This window comes from Microtus ochrogaster, chromosome 19, assembly GCF_000317375.1.
Source record: "Microtus ochrogaster isolate Prairie Vole_2 chromosome 19, MicOch1.0, whole genome shotgun sequence".
Taxonomy (NCBI): Eukaryota; Metazoa; Chordata; class Mammalia; order Rodentia; family Cricetidae; genus Microtus; species Microtus ochrogaster.
The window spans coordinates 31,857,115-31,875,302 of NC_022021.1; the positions used below are offsets into that span (position 1 = coordinate 31,857,115).

General features: G+C 36.9%; 1 protein-coding gene across 3 annotated transcripts in view; it reads left to right on the forward strand.

Annotated features, from left to right (window-relative positions):
• Zfr (zinc finger RNA binding protein) overlaps positions 1 to 17,433 on the forward strand; it is a 67,602-nt gene extending 50,169 nt beyond the window's left edge. For all 3 annotated transcript variants that reach the window (XM_026783858.1, XM_005356639.3, XM_026783857.1), the window contains 6 exons: positions 226 to 367; positions 4,862 to 4,959; positions 5,804 to 5,899; positions 14,807 to 14,918; positions 15,039 to 15,136; positions 15,940 to 17,433. In XM_026783858.1, coding sequence (XP_026639659.1) covers positions 226 to 367; positions 4,862 to 4,959; positions 5,804 to 5,899; positions 14,807 to 14,918; positions 15,039 to 15,136; positions 15,940 to 16,119 — 726 coding nt within the window. In that variant the 3' untranslated portion in view covers positions 16,120 to 17,433. The remainder of the gene's footprint in view (positions 1 to 225; positions 368 to 4,861; positions 4,960 to 5,803; positions 5,900 to 14,806; positions 14,919 to 15,038; positions 15,137 to 15,939) is intronic.
• Positions 17,434 to 18,188: the final 755 nt, after the last annotated feature.

Genomic DNA, 18,188 nt, shown 5'->3' on the forward strand with positions numbered 1-18,188 from the left:
AAAAAGAAAAAGAAAATAGTGGAAAATATTAGTTCCACAAAGAATTCTGAAACTAAGGAAAAGCAAGAGATTAATGATGGTTTGGGTAATTAGTCTGTCGTGTTTCTTTAGAGGAAATAGAATCCAATATTTGTAGAAAGTTAAATGTAATAAAAGCCACAATAAAGCTATATTGTCTTTTAATGCAAAAGATTCAACTAATTTCTTATAATCTTTATTACATAGGTTATAAGTCCTGAGAAGTATGACATAAAATGTGCTGTATCTGAAGCAGCAATAATTTTGAACTCATGTGTGGAGCCCAAAATGCAAGTTACTATCACCTTGACATCTCCAATTATTCGAGAAGAGAACATGAGGGAAGGAGGTTGGAAAGCCAATTAAACGTTCTACTTTTGTATTAACTTTTTGTTTTCCATTTACCTATCCTTTGATGGCATTAAGCCCTAGAAGGCAACATGCTGGCATTACATATGAATTTGGTAGATTTAACTTATTCAGCAATTAGTTTTGCTTTAGATCATTTCTAACAAAGTGAGTGCTCTTCTTAGTGATGTGCTGTTATAGAAAACATCCTGTAATTGGTGTTCTTGATATATTTTTTTTCCTTTCTTTTCTTTCAAACCTCAGATTTCTGGAAAAAAACTTCAAAAATTGTTTTTTGCATAGTCAATACATAGAAGAAAGTTTAAATGCTTGTTAATAACTTGGGGCCACAATTTAACTTTTGCTAAGACAGTCTTGGTCTTGCCTTGTCTTGATTAATAAAGTTTCACAAATTGGCAAACTATCTGCAACACTTACTTAAAATTGTTATGTATATAGTCATGGATCTGGCCTGTCCTGAAGTAAATATTTCTAGTTCTCTGAGGTTGCTCAGTTTTGCGTACTTTATCAATGCAGAACATGCTAATGCACACAGATTTGGGCACTTGACCTACGTATCATCCTAGAGCTCTTAACAAATGATGTGGATAAGTGAGTTACAGTACAGTTCAGGGTCTTGTTTTGTTTTTGTTTTTGTCTTTTAACTGAATTTGCATTTGTAGAACATGAAACTCTTAATGGTGCCAGCAATGTTGCTTTAGGGACTATTCTGTAACATTTTCAAAGCTTCCAAAGCGTTTAAGCCAAAAGCATGATCAGTGTCTGCAGTAATGTTGGTTCTCTTGTTTTATGGGTCAGATAAAATTTACTTTGTTTCCTTTCATGTTGTTTTTATCCATCTTAAGTTGTTGGAAATGGTATTAAATTTTACATTGTCTGTTTTTAGTACAGGTTGAGGAGAAAAAGTATTAATAAGGCAAAATGATTATTTCTAAGAAACTGGGCTTTTCGTAGCCCAAGAAAAAATTATTTTAGTCAAATTTTCATTTGGAGGAATGTCTGATTTTGTATATTTCATATCTACACCATATTAGGATTTTTAAATATTGTACCTTAAGCTTTGCATCCTAAAAAATTATTTGAACTTTATGTAAAGGATCATTGCTGTGAGCATGAATTCCCCTCGAAGGTCTAGCTCTCCGTGTTGTTGAAGAAAATAGTTCTTTGAGACAATTTGGCCAAGTTGTATGTAGCATATGATCCTTTACTTAGGATTTTAAAAATCTCATATGTTTTATAAAATAATGTTGCTATATTTAATGTAAAATTATACTTATGTAACCATTTAACTTTATTTCAGAATGTTTCTGTGTATTTAGCCTCAGTTCATTATCAAGCCATTTTATAAGTAGAGTCCTATTGTAGTAAATCCTTTAACATGCCTTCTAAAGGAAACAAAATTATATTTTTGTCTGACCCAGACTGAGGTAGAATTACTGTTCTGAATTTTACAAATATGATCATGAGGAAAATGGTCAGCCTGAAATTGAAAGATTTTGCTTCAAGGCACTGAGCTGGAAAGTTGGATATACAAAAGTGTAGAAACATTGTTAAGAGTGTTTTTTGCTGCAGATGACTGCAGTAAACCCATGTTTTTAGCTTTGTCATGAAGATTGCTTCTTTCTAGCTGCAGAATATCGGTATGTATTCTCTCTCACTGCAGCTGCCGGTGCTCTGTGTCTTCAAATCATTTAAAGCCTTTAGCTTGCTTTGGGGAGTTAGTACAGGGTGTAAGGAAGGCTTTGCCGGAAGAACATTGTAAATCATGAGATTCGACTATTATATTTCCACATAGTGTGATAGCTTCTTTAATATGTAGTGGTCCTGTTTGATATGAAAAATCATTTAATAAAAGAAATAACTAAATTGTCGAAATAACTGTTAAACACATGACAGATGTCTTTTCTGATATTGTGTTTGACAGTTAACATACAGTAAACATTTAATTGACTTTAAGCTTGAAATGTTCAGAATGCTCTAACCATTGCTACAGAATTTTTTTCTGCAGCAAATCAAGTATTGTGTGTGTTTTTTTTCTACCTGTAGCTTATCAGGCCCGGTCCAAAGCCTTCTAGCAGAAGGGATTGATTCCTGTCAGGGGTTGCTGCCAAGACATCGGAAGGATTTTTGACCAAGGTTTTCAAAAGCTCAGTGTCACATCTGCCATTTGATGAAGGGGGGATTTTGGATGCAGAGTCTGGCATTTTTTTTGTCTTTTGTGTAGCTATTTTGTTTGTCTTTTGTCTTTTTAGAATTGAGCAGTGTTCACACTAGTTTTTAAATAGTTGGGTGAATTATATTTTACATAACAAATGTTAATTGAAATTAATATATTCCCATTAACTTTTAATCATAAAATAGTGTGGACACAGCATGTCTTCTAATTAGTGATTAACCCCTTAAAATTTGTGAAATACATTCATGTAGGAAAAGAATTTATATTTTTTTAAATAAATTAACAGGTTTTTGTTTTGTTTCATTGACTCTTAGGGAACAAATATGATTTTAGCACAATATATCTAAGGGGTTAATCTACTTAAAATATAAAAATGGGTACAAAAATCCACACTCCAAATTTAACAAAATTTTCCTACTTAATGCCTCTTATTTGTTTTTAACTTGTAATAAGTGTTCTGGCATCATTGAATTTCTATTATAAGTTACAATTTTATACAAAAAGTTATTGAAAGAATTATGTAAGATTCTGAAATACAGTAGATTTAGAAACTTTACATTGACCATAGTCATCTGTTTACATTCTGGCTTTAACATACTGTAAATAGAGTAGTAGACAGAGGTCTTTCCGCCTAGTCTTCATGTTGTGGAAAGTGGAAGTAGTTGAGGTGGATTTTTTTTCTTTTTCAGAGTAGTTATCTATCCTTTCTTTGTCCTTTTTCCTTATCTCATTTTTTTTTTTTTTTAGATAACTTTCATGTTTCATCTTTCTTAAGAATGACAACTTACCTCCTAAGTCTTCTAAATTACTGGGCCAGAGAGATGACTCATTGAGTAAGAGCATTTGTTGTTCTTGTAGAAGACCCCAGTTCAATTCCTAGCACTCAGGGTTTGGCAACCCACAACCAACTAGATTCCTGGCCCTGGCCCAGGGCTTCTGATGCCTTCTGGACTCTCTGGGCACGCACAAAAACGCATAATTAAAAAGTAAATTTTAATAAAATTGATTTCTAAATTCTTACAAGACCAAAAAAAAAAAATCAAGCACTTAACCCAGACTTATAGAACTTACTAGTTTATATTTCTTCTTTTCTCACTCATAGTCATGTGAAATACTCAGTAAATTATTGTTTCCTAAATGTATCATGGTTGCTCTCTAGTTACTGCTTATATTAAACAGATTAATTTTCCTGTATTTAAAAAAAAATCACACTATAAACTAGGCACAATGGATCATACTCTTAATCCCAGCTCTCAGAGACTGAGGGAAGAGGATAAACCACGGTTTCAAGGCCAGCCTGAGCTTAAGACAAACCAGAAAAGCAAAATATATTATAAAGTTGATAACAACTGTGAATTAGATTGAAGTAGTTACTATTTGGTTATATGTTTGACCAGCAAATTTATTATCTTCTTCACATTTTATAGATACTTCAGATAAACATATAGCTGGCCTTTAGATCTTCACCTTTGTGAATGATTAATGTAAACTGGTCTTTGTTAATGTAAAGTTAATTTCTTGTCCTAATTTAGTTTCCCATTTTCTCAAGCTTTATTAACGTAACACATTTTAACCAATTTAAAAAGACCCTACATATTTACCATCAAAGTATTCTGCTCATGGCTTCTTTCCTGTACTTTAATTGTATTTTACTGTGCTAGTTCCTGTAGCCTTTCTCTGCTTTACTCATTGTTTCTCTCTGATTACTGTTTAGAATACTTTTAATGAAAATTTTTCATTTTAGAAAGCATTTCATATTTCCTTATAACATACTAAAATTCTCCTGTTGAACATAAAGAATTGAATTCTCATGGAACTAAACCTCATTTTGGTCCTTTGGTTTTTTGGGGTTTTTTGTTTGTTTTGTTTTTTGTAATTGTTATATTGATATTCATATTTATTTTAAGTTTTCTTAAATTAGCCCAAGAATAACCTAGAATACTTGACCAACATGGTAGTTTATTGTACATTCCCATTTAAGGTGGATTTTTGTGTTCCCTTTTGTCTTTGTCTTCTTTGTGCTGGTGCGCTGTGTCCAATAATCTTTCCTTTAGATTTCATTTTGGTGAGTAAGGTTTCTATTTCCAGAAAATTGTATCACGGAAGAGTTTATCTTAATTCTCCTTTTGTTCTTCATATTGTATTATATAAATTTGTTGAAAGTTACTCCCTGGATGAATTAAACTGGAAAAACTCTCAAATGGCTCACGTGACACTGATGCTACTTTAAGAAAGTGTCTTGCTCACCTGGTCAAACACCCATTCCTCACTGCATTTTGCCAATTCAATCCATTTTAGATGTAACCTCGGGTATGGTGAAAGACCCACCGGACGTCTTGGACAGGCAAAAATGCCTTGACGCTCTGGCTGCTCTACGCCACGCTAAGTGGTTCCAGGTTCGGAACATCATTTTACTTTTTTCTTGTAGCCTTATGAGAGAGTAGTTCAGTACATGTTTAACTATGCTTAAACATTTCAAAAGATTGCCTAAGCAACACTGTTTTAAATTAAATCTCAGAAAATAAGGTATCCTAGAAAGCTGAGTATAAAGATCTGCATTTTGCAGTTACTATTAATTTGACAATAAGCAGGCTTGGGGGATGTTTGTACTCCAGGGTTTTTATTTTTAGTGGCTATATTTGAAGTTGACTTCTTCAGGAAGATCACGTATTTTTGTATATATATTATATTCCATAAGGCTGCAGATTAACTTTGCTTTAAATAATGGAATATGTGTTTAAAGCTTTGTGTATAGTTTTAAGATTTTCCCCTCTTCCTCTGAGTTAATGAGTGTAGGGAATGAAAGGTGAGGAAGCAACTGCTTGGTTTAGTGACTTTGCAGACATGCAAAGGACAGACAGGAAACCAAACAGATCTCCTTAACCTTCCAGTCCCTAGACAAACTTTTTAGCTCTTTACTTTTCCTTTTTATTTCTAATTTAGGCAGTTTTTTTTTTTTCAGTTTACTGTTTTGTCTGAACACAGGTCAAGGTTCACAGGGGATCAAGAAATATTATTCTTGTATAATCTGTTTACTTTGACCTAAATACTAGCTTTTAAATACTAACTCTGGCATAAAATACTGCTGTAAATGGCAGCTCATTGACCCCAATTTAAATGTAATTATTTTTATTTTTAATCTGAGCTTCCATTGAACAGTGGTATTTTAACTTTTTTTCATCAAGGGATGTTTCTGGTATTTCTAAGATTAATTCAGTTGGTTTTTGTGTTGCCCTCAAGGCTAGAGCTAATGGTCTACAGTCCTGTGTGATTATCATACGTATTCTCCGAGACCTTTGTCAGCGAGTTCCAACTTGGTCTGACTTTCCCAGCTGGGTAAGTAGCTTATGACAGCACCATATGAAAGATGAGAAAGTCTTCTTTATTTACTCTGTGTCCTCTCACCCTACATTTTCATTTACATACCATATTTTTCTGTTCTGATGACAATTCCTGGGGATTTGAGAATATTTATTGTTTTAGGATTAATAATTAAGAAATTATGCTTGGGCTGGTAAGATAACTTAATGAGTAAGGGCCTTTGCCACCAAGCCTGAAAACTTGAGTTCCATCCCTATAACCCATAAGGTACAAGAAGAGAACTGACTCCTAAAGATTGTCCTTTGGTCTTAATATGTACGCCATGGCACATAGAGAAGTAGGGAGACACACAATGAATCAGTGAGTGAGTGAATGGGTTTTTTTTAAAGATGGTTTGCAAAATTATAAAGAAAATAGAATTTAATGTACTGAGTGACAGCTCAGCCGTGCAAGCTTGAGGGCCTAATATCAAGTCCCCAGAACTCACATAAAATATTGGGCATGGTGTACACACACTTTTAACCTTAGTATTGTGCTGGCCAAGACAGGAACATTGCTAGCTACTAGCTTAGCTTTAGGTTCAGAGAGACCCTTTCTCCAGGAAATGGGGTAATGAGCTATAAGTATGAGGCTCGTCTTAAACAAACATAAGAAGACCCAATGCCTTTGTTTAAGACTAACTGTTCTTGAATAGTGAAAATTCAGATAGAAATTTGTTCGGAAATAAAATTTAACCTGTTGATTTCAAAGTTATGTTATTAAAAGTTAAATAGCCAAGGTTACCAGGGGTGGTAGCTTATGCCTTTAATCTCAGCACTCAGGAAGCAGAGGCAGGTGGATCTCTGAGTTTGAGGACAGTCTGGTCTACAAAGTGAGGTCAAGAAACCCTCTATTGAAAATAAAGGGAGGGAAATGCCAAGGTTATCTTTTATTTATTTACTTCTAATTGTTTTATTCTTGTTTCTCTCTGTGTTTAAGAATTTCATGCTTTAGACTGGGCATTCCTTGTGGCCCAAGCCTTTTCTCCCCGCACTCGGGAGGCAGAGGCTGGTTGATGTCTGTTGAGTTTGAGGCCCTCCAGTCTTCAGAACTAGTTCCAGGACAGCCAAGGCTACACAGAGAAACCCTATCTGGAAAAACCAAACAAAAGCCTGAACTTTGGACTTAAGGCTTGTAGGGGTCAAATTTTTTCCCTTATAAATTATATATAGTATATATATTAGAGCTACAAAATTACATACTTACTATACTGCAAAAATTCCTAGAAGGGTGTGTCCCAAGTTTTAGTGATAATTTCTAAGGTAAGTGGGAGAAATAATTAGGATAAAGAGCTATAGTGTTTCATTTTTATTGGGAAAGGAAGGAGGGATACATGTGTTTGTTACTCGTGTGGTTAAATCTTTAAATTATGAATAGAATCCAGATAGTAGTCACAGCCCTAGGGAAGCTTGAAGCAGGGAATTTTAAGTTACATTTTAAGACCCTATGTCAAAAAAGCCCAATGAAACAAAAATACATAAATGAATCAAAGATGAATGCAGCTGTGTATTTTCTGAGACACTTTTTGTCCCAAAGAATTTTTTTTTTTAACCCAAAGAAGGAAAACAGCTTTCTGTTATGTCTGATTAATATCATCTCTAGAAGGAGTTATCCTATTGTTGCGTCAGTTTTGTCTGACATAGCTATTATCTTTTCTGTTTTCATCTTTGGCCACTTTCCTATGTGACAGACAGGGTTTGAGGACTTAATTTGGTTTTTACCTTTGTTTTTTTGTTGTTGTTTGTTTAGGGTTTTTTTTTTTTTTGCTATTTATTAGTTCTTGTCTTAGTTACTTTTCTATTGCTATGAAAGAGACACTATGACCAGGCAATTTATCGAAGAAAGAATTTATTGAAGTAGGGACTCAACTTCACTTTCAGAGAGTTAGTAATTAGCAGACAGGCAGACATGATGCGAGAGCAGTAGGTGAGACCCTCTGTGTTGAGACAACAACCAACAAGGAGAGAGGGAGATAGCATGCCCATGACACACCTCTGTCAAAATCATACTTCCTGACCCTTCACAAAAGAGTTCTGCCGGTGTAAACCATTCTCACTCAACTACCACATTCCACTCCCTGCCAACATGGACTTGTGATACCACAGTACAAAATGAATTGAGTCCAACTTCAAAAGTCCCAACATTCTTTCACAGGTCTCAACAGTTTTAGAAATTTAAAGTCTCTTCTGAAGACTCCAGGCAGTCTCTTAGTTATAACTTCCTGTAAAAGCAAAAGCAAAATGCAAGTTGAAATGAAATGAAATTTATGCCTTTGGTAATGCTGAAACATGCATGGGCAGCCTGTATATGGTGGTTCTGTTGAACTTTCCATATATTGGGTTTCATGGTGTAAGTTGATGAGGACCAGATCTCTTCCTCAAGAGGCCTCCAGATCTCATTACAGATGGTTGTGAGCCAACATATAGTTGCTGGGAATGGAACTTAGAACCTTGGAAGAACAAGCAGTGCTCTTAACCACTGAGCCAAAAGCAAGTTACATACTTCCAATATAAGTGGCACAGAATACCAGAACCTTTCCAGAGGGGAGGAAGGAGGCATAAAGAAGAAATCTGGACCAAAGCAAGACTTAGTGATGCAAATTCCAAATCCTATATCTCTGACTGATGCTAAAGGACTTAGGTTGCTTCTCTCTTCCAGCTTCACTGACTGCAGCAGACTTCACTCTCTTGGCGTGGTTTCACTCCCTGTCTATAGATGTCCTTGGTAGAAACCCCACAGCTTTATGCCTGTGTCCTCTCTGAGCCTTCATGCAGGGATTCCTCTGCCATTTACCTGGCGTCAGTGACTTTCATTAGCTGTGAAGGAAGAAGATTCCACAACTGTAGCCTGCTTTCTTGTACTGCCAGCTCCCAAATCATGTCACAGAGACTTACTATTTAGAGTGCTTGGCCTTAGCTTAGATTTGTTTCTAGCTAGCTTTTTTAAACTTAAATTAATCCGTTTTTATTCATCTATGTGCTGCTCTGAGGCTCGTTTACCACATCTATGTACTGTCAGTCCTGCTTTTTTTCTTCCTTCTAGCTGACCAACTGATGCCCAGCTGGCTGCCCTTTTCTCTCTGCTAGCTCTTCTCCTCTCCCCCCACTCCCAGGTCTATCCCTCTTCTGCCTAGCCATTGGCTGTTTGATTTCTTATTAGACCAATCAAGTGCCTTAGGCAGGCAAGGTTAACAGCAACACATGTTTACATAGTTAAATTCTATTCCACAACACGTAACCCTGTATTGTTGTATCTGAAGCTAGAATCATGTGGCAATGCTGCCAAGTTGTTCTGCCTGCTTGGGATGGAACCTGGTCCTCTCCTTGAATTACATTTGCATAAGCTTTCCTTTGTTACTTGGAACAGGTAATTCCTTAATCCAGTGGTTCTCAGCCTATAGGTTGCCACTCCTTTTGGGGTCGAAAAAAACCTTTCACAGAGTCACATCAGATGTCCTGCCTATCAAATATTTATATTATGATTCATAACAGTAGCAAAATTATAGTTATGAAGTACCAAAAATAATTTTGTGGGTTTGAAGCATTAGGAAGGTTGGGAACCACTGCCTTGAGCCTTTTTGGTTTTTCGAGACAGGGTTTCTCTGTAGCTTTGGAGCCTGTCCTGGAACTCCCTTGGTAGACCAGGCTGGCCTCGAACTCACAGAGATCCGCCTGTCTCTGCCTCCCGAGTGCTGGGATTACACGTGTGCGCCACCACCGCCCAGCGAGCCATTTCTTTTTTACAAATTGCAGGATTAGCTGGGTGGGGTCTGGTTCTGAGAGCCTCACTCACTTAATTCCATTTCTCCTTGTCTCTTTCAGCACATATAAGGCTCCAACATAACATTTCCTGGTGCTCTTTAAATTGTAGACCTACAGCCAGGTGGTGGTGGCGCACGCCTTTAATCCCAGCACTCGGGAGGCAGAGGCAGGCGGATCTCTGAGTTTGAGACCAGCCTGGTCTACAGAGCTGGTTCCAGGACAGGCTCCAAAGCCACAGAGAAACCCTGTCTCGAAAAACTAAAAAAATAAATAAATTTTAGACCTACATAAAAGTGGTAACTAATAACCACATGATAGAGTCAGCATTAGCCTGTCTTGAAATTTCCTTTGCCATTGAAATTAGTCCTAAACTCTTCAGTTTAGTCTTAGGCTGATTCTTACGGAAAGGGCAAAAACAGCCACGTTCTTTGCCAAACCATCACATGAATGGTCTCTAAGCCAGTGCTATTATTGCCCGCCTCAAAGACCTCTTGAACTGGGCCTCCATAGTCCTATCCATATGACTCTCAGCACTATTATCTTCCAGGCTTCTTCTAGGGTAGCCCATTAAGTTCTTATAGCATTCAACTACTTTCCTAGTCTAAAGTCTTCCATATTACTCCAAAAACCAATAATTGGGTTTTTACAGAACAATAATAGCCCACTCTGTACCAACTCTGGTTACTTTTCTGTTGCCTCGAAGAGACACCATGACCAAGACAGCTGATCCAAGAGTTTACTGGGAACTCAGTCCATACTTTCATGATTGGGAGCATGGTGGCAGATAGGCGTGGTACTAGAACAGTACTAAGGAATTCCGATCCATAAGCAAGAGACAGAGCTAACTGGGAATGACATGAGCTTTTGAAACCTCAAAGCCTACTCTCAGTGAGCCATCTCTTTAACAAGGCCACACCTCCTAACCTTTCCCAGTTTTACCATCTGGGGACCAAATACTCAAATTATGAGTCCATGGGGCCATTCCTATTCAAACCATCACAATTCCATAATGTTTAGAATTTTAGCTTGGTATAGTATCCCTGAATCTTCTTGTTTATCTGAACTTTGACTTCATTTTATTGGCTTCATTGAATTTTTTAGAATCTGAAACTTTATATTATCATGCTTAGATATTAAACTCAATCCAGACAGGTTTTTTAATGTTGATTAGATTTTACTACTAACAACAGGCTCGTTCACAGAAATAATAAAGAGTTCCCATGCAAATTTTGCCCCTGCCGTACACAGTCTCCACGTCAACATTTGTACCAGAGGGGGTACGTTTGTTATTAATAAACTATTTTAATGCATAATTGCCATGTAAAGTCTATACAAAACAGACGTTTCATATTATTTACATGAGTATAAGATATCTTGCAAATTTCTTCCCATCTATTTTTGATATATGTAGTTGACATAATTGCATTTTTATTAGGTATAGTGGTACATTTAAATACAATTATTGTGTAATGGTTTTTCGTATCATTGACATGTTTATCACTTCAAACATTTATCAGTTTTTTTTTTAATGCTGGAAACATTCAAAGTCTTCTAGCAGCTACTTTGAAATAAAACAGTTACAACTTAGAGATGTAGTTCATGTTAGAGAACTTGCCAAGAATGCAAGTTTCTGGGTTTGAACCTCAGTACCTAACACAACCCCCAAAAAGAAGTTTATGACTAATTTTTGTTAAGCATTGTCACCTGTTGTGCCACAGAGCATAGATTATGGCCATTAGCTGTCTTACCACCACCACCTCCACATATTTCCTGTAGCACAATTAATAAAACCTAGAGACTGATAGTGGGGTTCAACCTGAAGGTCGGAAAAGCAAAACAGCCAGCCACTGTCTCTTAACTCTACCTCATTCCGAAATGGTGATTCTGCCTCCAAGAATCTCAGATTGAGACTGTGTGTGGGAGCTGTCTCCTCCTGTCTAGTGCTGGGACTAAAGGTGTGTACCACTACCACCCAGTTTCTAAAACAGACTGTGTGGCTTTTGGGATTAAAGGTGTGTGTCACCACTGCCTGGTCTGAAAGGCTAATCAGTACAGCTGTTTTACTCTCTGATCTTCAGGGAAGCTTCATTTATTAAAACACAAATGAAATATTACTACACTTGCCAGGCTTTGCCACTCCTCTGTTGTGGGATCATAGAGTGTTTGTGAATGGCTGCTTTTCACATGATGTGATGACTGGTTCTGTCCATGTTGTTGGAAATGATAGACTAGCATTCTTTATTGGGGCTTAATTCCACAGTTCATATGTCCCACAGTTTATTTAGTCAGATGTTGAACCTTTTAAAAATATCTCTCCTTATTCTTCCCCTTGTGAGTTATTCTTTAAGGACTGCTTGTAGAAAGAAGTACAATTTGAAAGACTATTTTAATCTAGCATTTAAAATGTATTTATTGTTAGTCAATAGATGTTGGTAAAGTGTACATACTCTGTGCTCTAAAGGCTGGTTTCCCCCAGGACTCCAGGATTACAAATTCTCTGCTTCTATCTCCAGAAAGGTCAGAAGAGATCTTTTACTTTTAGGAAAATGTCTTGTGGCACGATGCATTCTTCCCTCAATTTAGAGATTTGTGAGGTGTTCGCTCACTTGCTAATCTCATCTCCACGTTCCACATGGAGAGTGCAGGAAGACCTGCTTGAGCACAGTCGCTGTTTCTTGGGAGTCATCTCCTGCTGTCCTTTCCTTTTTGGTGCAAGCTATTTTTACTTGGAGGCAGTAACGTGCATTGTAACTTTATTTTATTATTTGTTTGTTTGTTTAGTTTTGGGAGAGCAAGAGATCTTGAGATTTGGCTTTGTGCCCTCACCTTTAGATTGGTCTGACATTGTTTTACCTCTGGCTTTTTCCTTTAATTTTTAAGATTTATCATTTTATGTGTGTAAATGTTTTGCCTACGTGTATGTATCATATGAGTGCCCTGGTGTCTGAGAAGGTCAGAATAGGGTTTCAGAGCCCCTGGAGTGGAGTTAGACAGTTGTGAGCCACCATGTGGATACTGGGAATCAAACCTGGGTCTTCTGCAAAAGCAACAAGTACTCTTAACCACTGAGCCATTTCTCAGCCCTAATCTTTCTGACTTTTTATTATATAACTGAGCATAAGTTTTTCAGCTTCTGAATCATTTTAGGGTTTTGTTGTAGTTTCAAGCTGATTTGGTTTCTTTGAATTGTTTTTGGACCTCCTGTTTATTGCATTCGTGTATTTTGTTTGTATGTTTTGAGCAATGTGTATGTGTGCCTCTATGGGTCAGAGAACAGTTTACAGTAGTCTGTTCTCTCCTTGGGCCCTGACTTTGGGGATCAAACTCAGATCATTGGGCTTGACAGTAATGCCATAGCGCACTCAGTCATTTGATAGGCCCTGGAATTTCTACTTACGATTTAAAGAAAAGAACGGGCACTGGAGAGATGACTCGAGTTAAAAGCACTGACTGTCTTTCCAGAGGATCTTAATTCAGTTTCTAGCACCCACCTCTAGTGGTTCACAAATGTCTCTTAACTCCAGCTCCTTGGAGATCTGACGCCCTCTCTTGGCTTTGGTGGGTACCTCTATACATGTGGCAGACAACCAGCATACACATAAGGAAAAATAAAAAGTAAATTTGTTTTCAAAAGCTACACTGGTTGAACCAAATGCTTTGTACCAGAAAAGAGAAGATGGTCTTCATATGGTTCACTTTGTGTGGAGTGTCAGGAGTAGGCAAATCTGGAGAATGTGAAAGTAGATTGGAGGAAAGGGCAGGAAGAAAGAGGTGTTTACTAGTAGATACGCAGTGATTAAAAAAATCTGGAATTGGACTGTGGAAATGAGTGAATAACTTCATAAGTATACCAAAGGCCACAGAACTGTAAGTTTGGAAGAATGAATCAAATAAATTATACTGCTTGGGGCAGGGCAGTCAAGACAGGGTTTCTCTGTGTAGCTTTGGAGCCTGTCCTGGAACTCGCTCTGTGTAGACCACTAGCCTCACAGAGATCCACTTGACTCTGCCTCCCAAGTGCTGTATTTAAAAACGTGCACCACCACTGCCCAAGTAACACTGCTAAATTTTTATGTACATGTCTCCAGATTGGCTACTTTTAATGCCTATTCCTTTACCTTTGTCTTTCATTCATTGGTTTAAGATTTTTGAGTCTCTTAAATGTAAAATACAGTGAAAGTATTTTTTTTCCCTTATGGGTAATAAAATTCCAGTGATGCATTAAATGAAAGTTGAGATAATACCCATTGTTTGTAAAGAAAAAACAAGACCAGATGGGGCAAGGTCAGGCCTGTATAATCTCAGCATTCAAATAAGCTTAGTAGGAAGATGGATCTCAGGACTGCTAAGTGAGACCGTGTTTCAGAATTAGAAATAGGCCAGAAGTGAAGGTTCAGACCTGTAGTCCAGTACACAGGAGACTGAGATCAAAGCTTGCATGGGCTATATGACGACTTCTAGGTTAGCCTTGGGGTGCAAAGTAAGATTGAATTTAAGAGATCCTCCTGACTCTGCCCCTAGGGCCCAGCCAGTTCTTTTTTTTTTTTTTTTTTTTTAAATTGAGGTTGCACTCTGTTGCCCAAATAATGCCACTTCAACCTTCGAACAGAAAGTGTGAGAGGCTTTTGTTTTGAATATTTTTTAAAATATTTATTTATTATGTCTGCATGTATGCCTGCAGGCCAAAAGAGGGCCACCAGACCTCATTACAGGTGGTTGTGAGCCACCATGTGGTTGCTGGGAATTGAACTCAGGACCTTTGGAAGAGCAGGCAATGCTCTTAACTGCTGAGCCATCTCTCCAGCCCCTATTTTGAATATTTTTATATTATTATTTTACATTTATGTATGTGTTGGAACAAATTGGAGACGTCAGTTCTTTATACCTTTAAGATTCCATCAGGGGTGTGTGTGTGTCTCAGGGCCACTTGAAAAGTTCTCTACCATGAAGGTTCATCACAAGTGCCTTTTACGCATTGAGCCATCTCTTGCTCATTACCTTATCATAACTTCCCTAATCTTCAAAATCTTTAATGACCCTTGAGAATGTCAAGTGTCTATAATTCTGATGGTGTTAGAAAATGGTCGTTACACTGTTGAATGTCTTTTATGTTTAATCTTAGGCTATGGAGTTGCTGGTGGAGAAAGCAATTAGTAGTGCTTCCAGCCCTCAAAGCCCTGGAGATGCCCTGAGGAGAGTGTTTGAGTGCATCTCTTCAGGGGCTATTCTCAAAGGTGAGTTTAGGGTTCTTAGTAAGTAAAATTAACTTGATTTCTTTATTGAATAAGAAGCCCACTTTCTCAAGTAGATAATGCTAATAATGCTTTTATTTCTTTACAAAATGATGGTTATAGGCAGCCCTGGACTTCTGGATCCTTGTGAAAAGGATCCCTTTGATACTTTGGCAACAATGACTGACCAACAACGTGAAGACATTACATCCAGTGCACAGGTAATTGAATTCTTGTTGGATTACTGTTCTTAAGGTTTAGAGTTTTTTATAAATGTTTCTTTACATGAAATAATTACATAATAGTTATTGTAATGTGTAATTGGAAAGTGAGTCTTAAAGAGAATATTAAAGGATGTACCTTACCTAAGGTGGGAGGGCACTCTCATTTAATCCCAGCTCCCAGTAGACCAAGGCATACCAGGGCTATACAGTAAAACTCTGTCTCTAAAAAATAAAAAAGGCTTTACCTTAAACTAGATTTCACTGATAAGTTTTCTAATATTATATGGATGAATCTGATGATTGTATAATTTTGTTTGTGTATCTTACATATATACCAGGAAAATAATTCAACATTAAACACTTTGTTAAATGTGGCTATTAGGTTATATATCAGTTTTATCAAGAATTCTCTGGTTATGCAGGCGTGAACTATGCTTTTAGATATTATCAAAGTTTTGTCTTTCCTGGCACTGTTGTATATCGAGGATTACTATGGACTGCAGAGTCAGACTTCCCTGTGTTTTATGCCAACTTTGTCGTTATAATGGATTCCAGATGATTGTGAACCACCATGTGGTATTGAATTGAGCCTGGGTCCCCTGCAAGAGTAAAAGTGCTTTAATCACTGACCCATTTCCACCACCTCCCCTTTATGAATAGACTAAACTTATTTAAGGATTGGTATTTTTAGCTTAATGATTTAGAAAACAGATAGGCATACACACAGAAAAGTTCCCCCCTCCCAAGAGTATCAATATTTAGGTTTTAAAATTAATTCTATATTCTAACTCTATTTGCAGTTTGCATTGAGACTCCTTGCATTCCGTCAGATACACAAAGTTCTAGGAATGGATCCATTACCACAAATGAATCAACGTTTTAACATCCACAACAACAGGAAACGAAGAAGGGATAGCGATGGAGTAGACGGATTTGAAGCTGAAGGGAAAAAAGATAAAAAGGATTATGATAACTTTTAAAAAGTTTCTGTAAATCTTCAGTGTTAAAAATAGGTGCCGGTTTATTGGCTGTTTTCCATTCATAATAATGTCTACTTTAAAAGTTTATCAAGAATATAAAGTTCCATGGAAGAACCATGTTTTTCTATGGCATTAAAAACAATGTACAGTTTAAGGTATTATATGGATGGAAAGACACCGAAAAACATATTCAACTAGGGCAAAAATAGTGGTTCCATTTCCCCCCCCCCGCCCCCATATTTTGATTTTATTTACTGGTTGCCCTTGCTCCCTGTATTTTTGTGTCTTTTATTAACTAGTGCATTGTGTTATTAAATCTTTACTGTATTTAATACAGGATTTGTGCTTCGGTTGCTCCATGTATTTTGATATTTTTACTTAGAAGTTTGCTTTGACACTAGTTGTAAGTTACTTTGTGTTATAGATATCCTTTACCTCTTAATATTTTACAGCAGTACGTTGTTTTGTAACGTGAAGCTGCAGGATTCTTTTTCCTTTTGTTATTCTATATGTGAAGGATTACAATATAAGAACCTATCCTGCCATTTGAGTGCTCAGAACTGGGTGTTTCTGCAGATCTTGTGGCATTGTCTATCTAGTGTGATATATAAAGGTGTAATTAAGACAAATTTGTTAATCTAATCAAGTTTGCTGTTAGTTGTGCATTAGCAGTATAAAAGCTAATATATACTATATGGTCTTGCAACAGATTTAAAGCCTCTGCATAATTGATAATAAAATGCATGACATTTTTGTTTTTGATAGACTTTTAAAATTATAATTTTAGGTTTAACACGTAGGTCTTTGTACAGTTGACTTTTTGACATAGCAAGGCCAAAAATAACTTTCTGAGTACTTTTTCTTCTGTACAAGTGGAAAGGGCATTTTTCACATATAAGTGGGTTATTGTTTCCAAAAGAACTTTATCATTGTGCAACTAACAATAACTAGCCCTTAATTATGGTGACAGTTCCTTATCAGTGTGTGTGCAATTACTCTTAACAGCTCTTACAGTGTAACACAGTGGAATGATCCCACACATCCTATCATCCTGATCATCTATAGGTCTATTAACAGTGAGATTGATAAAGTATTACTGTTTTAAAAAATAAGATTATCTAATGAAAAAAAACAAAATTATTTGGTGTTGCCATCTTACATGCTTATGTCTCATATGAAATGCTAATCCCCCAGCAGTGGTGTAATGCGAAGTTACATCTTACTGTTGATGTGCGTATGCTCTGGTACACAGGTGTTGTTTTGTTGTCACAGCACTACAGTGAGATACAGAAATAAAAGCTTAAATTCATATAATGAGTTAATTGTATTATGTGGTAGGCTTAATGAAGATGACTTTTGCTGATTCTATGCTTCAGTAAAACCATATTCATGGCCAGGCAGAGGTGGCACACGCCTTTAATCCCAGCACTCAGGAGGCAGATGCAGGTGGATCTCTGTGAGTTCTAGGCCAACCTGGTCTACAGAGCTAGTTCCAGGACAGGCTCGAAAGCTACAAGAGAAACCCTGTCTCGAAAAACTAAAAAAAAAAAAAAATCATGCATGCTATGTACATGTGTGTGTTACTCCTAATAGGTGTATGTTGGCTGGTCGTGTATTTTTTTTCGAGACAGGGTTTCTCTGTGGTTTTGGAGCCTGTCCTGGAACTAGCTCTTGTAAATCAGGCTGGTCTCGAACTCACAGAGATCCGCCTGCCTCTGCCTCCCGAGTGCTGGGATTAAAGGCGTGCACCACCATCGCCTGGCTGGTCGTGTAATTTTGAAAGTTTTTATGTTTCACCGACATACAGGTTCATTTTTCTAAGGATTGACCCTTCCTCCAGACTACAGAATAGACAATTCTGACTGTTCTTGCAGAGCTGTCTAATATTATCTGTATGACTTTCAGCATGTGTTTATGTTTATATTTTTGCTATGGGCTTTTGAGTATCCAGACAATTTTTAATTTTTTTTTTTAAAGAAGTATTTTAACCCAAAGTTTGAGAGAGTAACAAATTTGGTTGGGAAGGTGTGGCAACAGGTGGGTTCATTGTAGGAGAGAGGTGAAGCTGT